At 45.7% G+C, this 12022-nt stretch overlaps 1 protein-coding gene across 2 annotated transcripts in view; it reads right to left on the minus strand.

Moving 5' to 3' along the window:
• Positions 1-2885: 2885 nt before the first annotated feature.
• The window catches only part of RMDN2 (regulator of microtubule dynamics 2), a 117130-nt gene continuing 107993 nt past the window's right edge, over positions 2886-12022 (minus strand). For both annotated transcript variants that reach the window (XM_038752045.1, XM_038752037.1), the window contains one exon: positions 2886-3464. In XM_038752045.1, coding sequence (XP_038607973.1) covers positions 3408-3464 — 57 coding nt within the window. In that variant the 3' untranslated portion in view covers positions 2886-3407. The remainder of the gene's footprint in view (positions 3465-12022) is intronic.

Raw genomic sequence — 12022 nt, forward strand, 5'->3', positions numbered from 1 at the left:
TAAATACGATTGAATGAATGAATGAATGAATGAGTGAGTGATGACTTCCCCTCTTCCACCACCGTGGCCTCCCCGGGATGTCACTGGTTCCAGCTGTTCCTCGATTTCATCTGTCCCGACACCGACCTCTCGCCTCTTCCCTGGAACTTTCCCCGCTCTTCACATCCAAAAGATGATCACTGTCCCCCCGCTCAAAGCCTCATCAAAGGCACATCTTCTCTAAGAGGCCTTCCCCAAATAGGCCCTCAATTCCTCTTCTCCCACTCCCTTTGGTGTCACTCCTGCCCTTGGATTTCCACCCTCTATTCACCCTTCCTTCAGCCCTAGAGCATTTATATACTTATCCTAATCCATAATTAACATGCCTCCCCCCTCCAGACCGTCCGCTCCTGTGGGCAGGGATCACATGGGTTTGGGAGTCAGAGGACGTCCACCATTTGTCTGCTGAGTGACCTTGGACAAGTCCTTCCCTCTCTGGTCCTCAGTTACCTCATCCATAAAATGGGGATTAAGACCTTGAGTCCTCTGTGGGACAGGGACTGTGTCCAACCTGATTACCTTGTATCTACCCCAGCGCTTAGTACAAAGAAGCAACGTGGCTCATCTGGAAAACGGGGATTGGGATTGTGAGCCCCACATGGGGCAACCTGATCACCTTGTATTCGCCCCAGTGCTTAGAACGGTGCTTTGCACATAGTAAGCGCTTAACAAATACCAAAATTATTATTATTATTATTATTATTATTATTACAGTACTCCTCAAAAAGTAAGCACTCAGTAAATAGGATTGGTTGATTGATTGGCTGCTAAGGAGAAAGGATTCTTCAGCTCGGCGGTCACCTCCACTGCCAGCTCCAGTGAAATAATAATAATAATAATGATGATGGTATTTGTTAAGTGCTTACTATGTGCAAAGCACTGTTCTAAGCGCTGGGGAGGTTACAATGGGATCAGGTTGTCCCACGGGGGAATCACAGTTTTAATCCCCATTTTACAGATGAGGGAACTGAGGCCCAGAGAAGTGAAGTGACTTGCCCAAAGTCACACAGCTGACAGTTGGCAGAGCTGGGATTTGAACCCATGATCTCTGACTCCAAAGCCCAGGCTCTTTCCTCTGAGCCACACTGCTTCTCCCGTGAACCCCGCGTGGGACATGGACTATGTCCAACCTGACTTGCTTATTCATTCATTCATTCAATCGTATTTATTGAGCGCTTACTGTGTGCAGAGCACTGTACTAAGCGCTTGGGAAGTACAAGTTGGAAACATATAGAGACGGTCCCTACCCAACAGCGGGCTCACAGTCTAGAAGGGGGAGACAGAGAACAAAACATATTAACAAAATAAAATAAATAGAATAAATATGTACAAATAAAATAGAGTAATAAATACATACAAACATATATACATTCTTTCATTCATTCAATCGTATTTATTGAGCACTTACTGTGTGCAGAGCACTGTACTAAGCGCTTGGGAAGTCCAAGTTGGCAACATATAGAGACGGTCCCTACCCAACAGTGGGCTCACAGTCTAGAAGGGGGAGACAGAGAACAAAACCAAACATATTAACAAAATAAAATAAATAGAATAAATATGTACAAATAAAATAAATAGAGTAATAAATATGTACAAACATATATACATATATACAGGTGCTGTGGGGAGGAGAAGGAGGTAAGGCAGAGGAGATGGAGAGGGGGAGGAGGGGGAGAGGAAGGAGGGGGCTCAGTGTGGGAAGGCCTCCTGGAGGAGGTGAGCTCTCAGTAGGGCCTTGAAGGGAGGAAGCGAGCTAGCTTGGCAGATGTGCAGAGGGAGGGCATTCCGGGCCAGGGGGAGGACATGGGCCGGGGGTTGACGGCGGGACAGGCGAGAACGAGGCATCTCAGTGCTTAGTAGAGAGTCTGGCACATAGTAAGCACTTAACAAATGCTATAAAATAGGAAGTGTCACAGAATAATAATAATTATGGTACTTGTTAAACACTTAGTATGGGCCAAGAACCCTGAGGTAGATATAACTTAACAGGACACTGTGGTCTAGAAACATCAATTCCAGCTTGACGACTACATCTGTCTTCTCATTTGTTTCCCGGCCTCCAGTCCTTCCATTCTATATCACTACGCTACCTGCATCATTTTTACTATTATTGTTAATGATAATAATAATAATTGTGGCATTTGTTCAATTCTTACTATGTGCCAAGTACTCAGTGCTTGGCACATAGTAAGTGCTTAACAAATACCATCATTATTATTACTAAGCTAGACCCACTATATTGGGATAGGTACAAGTTAGATCAGACGCAGCCTTTGTCCCACATAGGGCTCACAGTCTAGAAAAGAGTAACAGGTTTTCAACCCCCAATTTACAGATGAGGAAACTGAGGCACAGAGAAGTTAAGTGACTGGCCCAAGATCACGCATTGGGCAAGTGACAGGGGCAGCATTAGAACACAGTTCCTCTAACTTCCAGGTGGGTATTCCTTCCAGTAGACCACACTGCTTTTCTAAAACTTAATTTTTTAGACATCTTCCTATTCCTCAAACACTTCTGATGGGAATCCATTCTGCTCTGCCTCAAGCAGAAACACGTGACTTCAAGGCACTCCATAAGCTCTCTCTCTTTTACTTATCCACTCTCTTCCAACATTACACTCCAGCTCACACTCTTTATCCTTCTCATGCTAACGCACTCACTCTGCCTCATTCTCATCTCTTCTGGAGACCTCTCCCAGAATAACCACAAACCCAATCTGACATTTCCACCCACCCAAACATGCCGAAATGGTCAACACATAAATACTACTTAATGCCGTATTTCCAGGATTCCCTGAGGGGGATGGGAGTGGGGGAATTACCATCGAAACTACCGCTTTACTTCCAAAAAATTTAATTCATTGACTGATATCAGTATCTTACTTGAAGGAGTTCACGTTAAATAGAATGTATTTCAATAATACACTGCTTCCTCATGGAGCCACGAAAAACAAAATTAAGACAAGGCTAAATGGGGGTTTTCTGGCTCATTACATTTAAGCCAAATATTTTCAGAAAGTGAATACCTTGACAAACACATGTAACGGTAAGATAATTAGCTCACAGAAAAAGGACACAGACTCTACAAAGTAAGCACTGCTGATCAACTCCAGTCTTTAGGTTGGATTTGTTGATGGATTCGTTAAATATTGTGCAGGATTAGCTTTACCCCACTGCCAGCAGCGGAGAGGCGTTTTGAAATAACAGGGTTCTCACCCCCAGGGTGGATCACCCAGGCCCACCGAGGGAAAACACGATACCCCGAATCAAACCGAGGCACCGAGCAGAATGCCGGTAAACCGTCTGTTTTGAAGTCTCAGCCGTAGTTACAAAGGATCTGCTGGGTGCTCGGAAGGAATCGTGCTTGGTTTACTTATTCTTCAAAGAGTAGATCACTTTTTCTACGTCCTGGTGGGCCTGTTTATCCTAAGAAAGAAATACAGATACATGATGAGTTCTCCGGGGAGTGTCGGAGCCCACGCTGTTTTCACGTCCGCTGGGAGTGGAGCTCTTTCTTGGAGAGAACGAACCACGAACACGAGGATTTCCCTTTCTGGAGGCAGGGACCCCCATGCTACCTTACAAGGCAACACACGCCCCTCGCTCCCCACTTCTTCCCCCAGTACCCGTTGTAGGGTAGGGATTGTCTCAATCTGTTGCCAAATTGTACTTTCCAAGGAGTAGGCGCTCAATAAATATGATTGAGTGAATGAATGAATAATCATTTCACTTCCCTCAGCCCCAGCGTAAAGATCCATAATTACTTATATTAATGGCTGTCTCCCCCTCTAGATTGTTGGCTCCTGGTGGGCAGGGACTGTGCCGGCCTACTTTGCAATGTCTCCTAGGCTCTGCACAAGTGCTTAATAAATACCACGGACTTATATCTAGAAATTATATATTAAATTATATACATATATTATATATAAAATATAAATTATATATTAAGGCCTGTCTCCCCCTCTACCCTGTGGGCTCACTGTGGGCAGGGAACATGTCTGCCAATTCTGTTGTACTGTACTCTTCCAGGCTCCGCACACAGTAAGTGCTTAATAAATATCATTGACTGATAACTAGAAATTATATATCATAAATTATTTATATTAATGCCTGTCTCCCCCTCTGCACTGTAAGCCCACTGTGGGCGGGGAACGTGCCTATCAACTCTGTTGGATTGTCCTCTCTCTCAGCTTGTCATTCAGTGGCTTTTTATTGGGCTTTTTCTGCAATATCAATCAATCAATCAATCAATCGTATTTATTGAGCGCTTACTGTGTGCAGAGCACTGGACTAAGCGCTTGGGAAGTACAAGTTGGCAACATATAGAGACGGTCCCTACCCAACAGCGGGCTCACAGTCTAGAAGGGGGAGACAGAGAACAAAAACAAACATATTAACAAAATAAAATCATCATCATCATCATCATCATCAATCGTATTTATTGAGCGCTTACTGTGTGCAGAGCACTGGACTAAGCGCTTGGAAAGTCCAAGTTGGCAACATATAGAGACGGTCCATACCCAACAGTGGGCTCACAGTCTAGAAAGGGGAGACAGAGAATAAAACCAAACATATTAACAAAATAAAATAAATAGAATAGATATGTACAAGTAAAATAAAAAAAAATAGAGTAATAAATATGTACAAACATATGTACATATATACAGGTGCTGTGGGGAAGGGAAGGAGGTAAGGTGCAATATCACCTTATTGGGCATTCTCTGAACTTTTTTTTTCATTACCAAGAACATACATGGCACATAAAAGAAAGGTCACCCACTCTTCTCTGCATCAAGCAGAAACTTCTGACCACTGACTGTGATCCCAGCCCTTAAACAGTGCTCTTCACACATTAAGCTCTCAACAAATACCACTAATTGAAGGGTTGTTTCTTCTCCATTCGTTCGACTGAATTTATCGAGTGCTTACTGTGTGCAGAGCATTGTGCGATGCTCTTGGGAGAGTACAATATAACAATAAACAGACACATCCTCAGCCCACAGCGAGACTAAAGTCTAGAGGGGGAGGCAGGCATCAATCAATCAATCAATCAATCAATCGTATTTATTGAGCGCTTACTATGTGCAGAGCACTGTACTAAGCGCTTGGGAAGTACAAATTGGCAACATATAGAGACAGTCCCTACCCAACATTGGGCTCACAGTCTAAAAGGGGGAATATATCAATATAAATAAATAAATTACAGATACAGACGTAAGTACTATGGGGCTCCCCAAAGTCCTGGGCACCCCTCCAACTCTTCTCCAAAGTCCATGGAGTGAGGTGAGCAGCCCATTAAACCTCCTCACTCCATGCTACCAGCTGAGCACAGGATGTCCTGTAACTCGTCCATGGGCAAGAGGCCCATTCAATAATATGAAAAATAATACTTGTGGTATTTGTTAAACACTTATTAGTACCAGGCACTGTATTAAGCACTGGGGTAAATACGAGCAAATCGGGTCGGAAACAGACCCTGTGCCAGGTGGGGCTCACAGTCTCAATTCCCATTTTTCACATGAGGTAAGTGAGGCACAGAGAAGTCAAGTGACTTGACCAAGGCCACATAGCAGACACGTGGAAGAGCCAGGATTAGAACCCATGACCTTCTACACCCTGGACCATGCTCTATCCACTAACGGCTATTCGGCTTGTCATTCAGTGGCTTTTCATTGGGCTTTTTTTGCAATGTCACCTTATTGGACATTCTCTGAAGTTTTTCATCATTACCAAGAACAGACAAGTCACAGCACGGAACGGTTACCCACTCTTCTCTGCACCAAGCAGAAACTTCTGACGACCGACTGTGATCCCAGCCCTTAGAACAGCGCTTGACACATAGCACGTGCTTAACAAATACCATTATTATCTCCCCTTCCATACGTATCTACGCATCCTTCCCACTACTCCTTAGCTGACATTCTCCATCCTTCCCAGGCAAGCCTTCTCACTGTGCTTTGGTTTTGAATCTCCTGTCTAATCAATCAATCAATCAATCGTATTTATTGAGCGCTTACTGTGTGCAGAGCACTGTACTAAGCACTTGGGAAGTACAAGTTGGCAACATATTGAGACAGTCCCTACCCAACAGTGGGCTCACAGTCTAAAAGGGGGAGACAGAGAACAAAACCAAAGACACTAACAAAATAAAATAAATAGAATAGATTTGTACAAGTAAAATAAATAGAGTAATAAATATGTACAAACATATATACAGGATATACATATATACAGACTGTCTAGACTGTAAGCTCCTTGTGGAGCTTCTGTTGTATTTTCCTAAGCGTTCCTACATTGTTCTACAGACAGGAATCACTTAATAAATACGATTGCTTGAGCGATCCTGTCTCCGATCCCACGCTCGCCCTTCTCCTTCCGCTCCCCTTTCGAATCCGCCAGATCCCGGCTCTGTCCATCTTCAGGGTCCTCGGGAAATCCTTCCTCCTCCTCTTTCTCCAACAGGCCTTTGCATTGTATTTTACTTCTGCTCAGGTTGTGTCCTCCTATCACTTCAGTACTTTCATCCCCTTCCAGCACTGCCACGCTCACAACCACTGGTAGCACTTCCAAACAGATCGGTTGACACAGAAGCACCATGGCGTAGTGGATACAGCACATGGGTCTGGGAATCAGAAGACCATGGGTTCGGGAGTCAGAAGATCGTGGGTTCTAATCCTGCCTCCGCCACCTGTCTGCTGTGTGACCTTGGCAAGACAACTGTTGCCTCATCCGTAAAATGGGGATCAAGACTGTGAGCCCCACATGGGACAGGGACTGTGTCCAACTGTGTGACTTTGGGCAAGTCACTTAATTTCTCTGTGCCGCAGTTACCTCGTCTGTAAAATGGGGATTAAGACTGTGAGCCCCACATGGGACAGGGACTGTGTCCAAGTGTGACTTTGGGCAAGTCACTTAACTTCTCTGTGCCGCAGTTACCTCGTCTGTAAAATGGGGATTAAGACTGTGAGCTCCACATGGGACAGGGACTGTGTCCAACTGTGTGACTTTGGGCAAGTCACTTAACTTCTCCATGCCGCAGTTACCTCGTCTGTAAAATGGGGATTAAGACTGTGAGGCCCCCGTGGGACAACCTGATCACATTGTGACCTCCGCAGCACTTAGAACAGTGCTTTGCACATAGTAAGCGCTTAATAAATGCCATCATAAAAAAAACCCCGTTTGCTTTTACCCACCCAGCACTTAATACAGTGAGAAGCAGCATGGCTCAGTGGAAAGGGCACAGACTTTGGAGTCTGGGGTCAGGGGTTCAAATTCCGGCTCCGCCAACTGTCAGCTGTGTGACTTTGGGCAAATCACTTAACTTCTCTGTGCCTCAGTTACCTCATCTGTAAAAATGGGGATTAAAACTGTGAGCCCCCCGTGAGACAACCTGATCACCTTGTAACCTCCCCAGCGCTTAGAACAGTGCCTTACACATAGTAAGCGCTTAACAAATACCATTATTATTATTATTATTATAAGCGCATAACAATTACCATAACAAATTCACTTTTCTATTCTCTTCTTCCTCCTTTCTGCAAATGACTCTGTCTCTCTCCCCTGTTAAATTATAAGATCCACGTGGGCAGGGTTTGTGTTTTCTACCGCCATAGTTCTTTCCTGTGTGTGTAGTTTATTGCTCTGCACATAGCAGGTGTTTTATGAACGCAATTCTAGACTGTAAGCTCATTGTGGGCAGGGAATGTATCTGCACTCAGCGCAGTGCTTTGCACAAAGTAGCGCTCAAATATGATTGAATGAATGAATCAATACACTTGATTGATCTTCCAACATTTCATTGACTGTATCCAAACAGACATGTGATGGGGTTCTTCCCTACTTCCGTGATAGCGTTCTAGCCAAAACACATGGTGCAAACACACGCTCCGGCAGAACTGACAGTACTTTGGATTTGGCAATACTTAGGAAAGGAAGTGCTAACTGCCTTCCTATGCATTTTTTTCACATTACCCCACAACATCCCTGTGCAGGGGAGAGGCTGATTGCCAACAGTCTTATTTTTCAGAGGGGGAAACTGAGGCAGGAAGTGATTAAAAACTGAGAGGGTGAGTGACAGAGCCAGGGCTGGACCCCAGAGGTCTAGAGATGTTGGCCGAGGGGTGGCCAGGGGGACTGCTGATAGGCCGCTAAAACAATTTCACCCCTAATGCCGTGGAAAGCAGCGTGACATAGTGGACAGAGCAGGAGCCTTGGAGTCAGAAGGTCGTGGGTTCTAATCCCAGCTCCGCCATGTGCCTGCTGTGTGACTTTGGGCAAGTCACTTCACTTCTCTGGGCCTCAGTTACCTCATCTGTAAACACGGGGATCGAGACTGAGAGCTCCACGTGGGACAGGGACTGTGTCCAACCCGATTTGCTTGCATCCACCCCAGTGCTTAGTACGGTGCCTGGTACACTGTAAAGCGCTTAACAAATACCGGAATTATTATTATTCTTAGGGACGAGATGGCAGGCTCAGCCATAGTAGAAGAGTCAAGGCCTGGGGCTGAGAGGGCAAGAGACTGTCATAACCAGAGGTGGGAATGTGAGACTGTGAGCCCACTGTTGGGTAGGGACTGTCTCTAATATGTTGCCAATTTGTACTTCCCAAGCGCTTAGTACAGTGCTCTGCACACAGGAAGCGCTCAATAAATATGATTGATGATGATGATGGGAACAAAGCAGAAAGTCTCTCTGGCTAGGGGGATGCAGGGCACAGAATGCAGATACAAACGGCCACAGGGCGAGGATGGGGACAGGCCACAGAGGACGTGGAGCAGGATGTGGACAGCCGCCTGGGCTCCGAAAAGAAACCCTACATTATATAACTCTTCCTGGCTTCTTTGAGGTGGCTTAAAGAGTCAGCTTACACTCCCAAAGCCCCTTCTCCACCCAGGCGATCCCAGCTAGAAGATTTCTGTTAGTAAGCACCCCAAAATGCCCAGGTGCCCACAGGAACCACACTGGAGAATACCAATATTCCACCCCCGGCTTGTTTACAGTCTTTAATTTGGGTGGGCAGTTAGTTGGCCCTGCTCCTCCTGAGGCTGCTATGCCTGCCCCTTCCCCCTTGAGATTGGCCATCTTGCAGTTGGAGCACTTGACCCAGGGGTTGGGAAGAAGGAAGGAGATGAGAGAGCGAGGGGAAGTTCCACGAACCAAAGTTCCCCTACTTCCAGGAAGGCTGCCGGCATGGGTCCCACAGCTCGGTTGGGCCAACCTCCCAGCGGGGGCCTTCATCCAAACTAAACCCTCCTTGTTCAGTGCTCAGAACAGTGCCTTGCACATAGTAAGTGCTTAGTACAGTGCTCTGCACACAGTAAGCGCTCAATAAATACGATTGATTGATCGTAAGCGCTTAACAAATACCACCATTATTATTATTATTATGCCTGCCAGAGCAGTCAATAGCTCCCAGGCCTCCAGCAACGCAGCTTCTCCACTGGCCCATCCGAGAGCTGGAGGGGGGGAATGCTGTCGTTAGCTGGCTCTGCCACTCCCTGATCAAAAGTCGGACGGTGGAATATGCGGTCTCCACCCTCCCTCCACACCCAGCTGGACACCAGTCAGCTGGTTTTTGTTCACACGGACTCTAGATTCATTCATTCATTCATTCGATCGTATTTATTGAGCGCTTACTGTGTGCAGAGCACTGGACTAAGCACTTGGGAAGTACAAGCTGGTAACATAGAGGGACGGTCCCTACGCAACAACAGGCTCACAGTCTAGAAGGGGGAGACGGACAACAAAACAAAGCAAAACATGTGGACAGGTGTCAAGTCATCAGAATCAATAGAAATAAAGCTAGATGCACATCATTAACAAAATAAATAGAATAGTAAATATGTAAAAGTAAAATCAATAGAGTAATAAATCCTTATATACCCTTTAAGCCCTTGACATCCTTGGACATTCTCTGAACTGTTTTATCGTTACCAAGAAACTACAAGGCATATAGTATAATAATAATGGTGATGGCATTTGTTAAGCGCTTACTATGTGCAAAGCACCGCTCTAAGCACTGGGGGTGATACAAGGTGATTAGGTTGTCCCACGTGGGGCTCACAGTCTTCATCCCCATTTTACAGACGAGGTAACTGAGGCACAGAGAAGTGAAGTGACTTGCCCAAAGTCACACAGCAGACAAGTGGCGGAGTCGGGATTAGAACCCATGACCTCTGACTCCCAAGCCCGGGCTCTTTCCACTGAGCCCCGCTAATGGTTACCCACTCTGCATCGAGCAGAAACTTCTGACCACAGGCACTGATCTCCACCTCCATACTTACCTCCTTCCTTATATACTCTTTAAGCCCTTGATATTCACCTCCTCCTCAGCCTGTTACGTACATATTCCTAATTTATTTACTTTAATGTCTGCCTCTGTGCCTGGTTGCAAGCTCATTGTGGGCAGGGAACGTGTCTACCAACTCTGTCGCATTGTAATCAATCAATCAATTGTATTTATTGAGCGCTTACTGTGTGCAGAGCACTGTACTAAGCACTTGGGAAGTACAAGTTGGCAACATATAAGCATTGTACTCTTCCAAGCACTTAGTACAGTGCTCACCACCCAGTAAGCGCTTGATAAATACCGCTGATGGAATGAGAGATTATTTCTAGTCCTGAGATCAGGAAGCCATGTGCCCTCCCTTCTCTTCATAGGGGTCAGAGTACATGCTTCCTATTTATTCCCTGCCACTTCTGCTGGGGGAAGAGACTTCTCTGGGAAATCCACCCTCTCTCCACCACCAGAACATCTTACCTGTTTGTTTTGCTTGTCCAGGGGAGTGAATTAGCTATACTGACTGCTGAAGGATACTGCCCGCGTGTTTTTAAATTCAATTATAGCTGCTTAAATTTTTGAACTTCATTTCAGTTATTTTTTCAAACGACAGATGAGCAAGGAGTATCATTTCTGATATGAAACATCAGAGAAAGTGACAAACTGTATTGCAGCGTCATGCTGAGGTAATATTTTCTTTCTATTCCAAGTTCCAAGGACAGGAGTATGCTGCACTCTTCCCCTAATGACTTGAACATTTTGAAAGGCAGGTAAGGACTGTACTAAGCGTTGGGGTACATACAACCCCAACTTTTAGACTTTTAGACTGTGAGCCCACTGTTGGGTAGGGACTGTCTCTATATGTTGCCAATTTGTACTTCCCAAGCGCTTAGTACAGTGCTCTGCACATAGTAAGCGCTCAATAAATACGATTGATGATGATGATGATACAAGCTAATCAGATTGGACCTCAGTTCATGTCCCACATGAGGCTCACAGTCTTAAACCCCATTTTACAGATGAGGTAACTGAGGCACAGAGAAGTTAAATGATTCGCCCAAGGACACCCAGCAGACAAGTGGTAGAGCCAGGATTAGAACCCAGGTTCTAAAGTTGCCAAAATTTCCTCCAAAACGGGAAGAGATGTCATAGTTTCCATGATGGCTGCCCTTTTTAAAATCAACTCCCTCTCTCCAAGGGGGAGTTCCGAGATTCCTGTCATAATAAGAATAATGGTGGTATTTGTTAAGCGCTTACTATGTGCCAAGCACTGTTCTAAGCACTGGGGGCTTAGATACAAGGTGATCAAGGTTGTCTCATGTGGGGCTCACAGTCTTGGTCCCCATTTTACAGATGAGGGAACTGAGGCCCGGAGAAGTTAAGTGACTTGCCCAAGGTCGCACAGCTGACGAGTGGTGGAGCCGGGATTCGAACCCATGACCTCTGACTCCCAAGCCCGTGCTCTTTCCACTGAGCCACACTGCTTCCAGTACACAGTTGGAAGGATTCCCACTGAGGACGCACCGGCCCCGCCTCCTCGGCATTATATACCCGAAGCGGAGAGTGTCTACCTCAGCCTTATAGGCAGACTAAACGGGAATTCTGATGGAGTCTGATGGAATTTCCCATCAGGAATGACGGCTCAGCATCAGTCCTGAGACTTTAGGACCGATAACCCGTGCAGAGGAGTTGATTCTAGGGCT

This window comes from Tachyglossus aculeatus, chromosome 1, assembly GCF_015852505.1.
Source record: "Tachyglossus aculeatus isolate mTacAcu1 chromosome 1, mTacAcu1.pri, whole genome shotgun sequence".
NCBI lineage: Eukaryota > Metazoa > Chordata > Mammalia > Monotremata > Tachyglossidae > Tachyglossus > Tachyglossus aculeatus.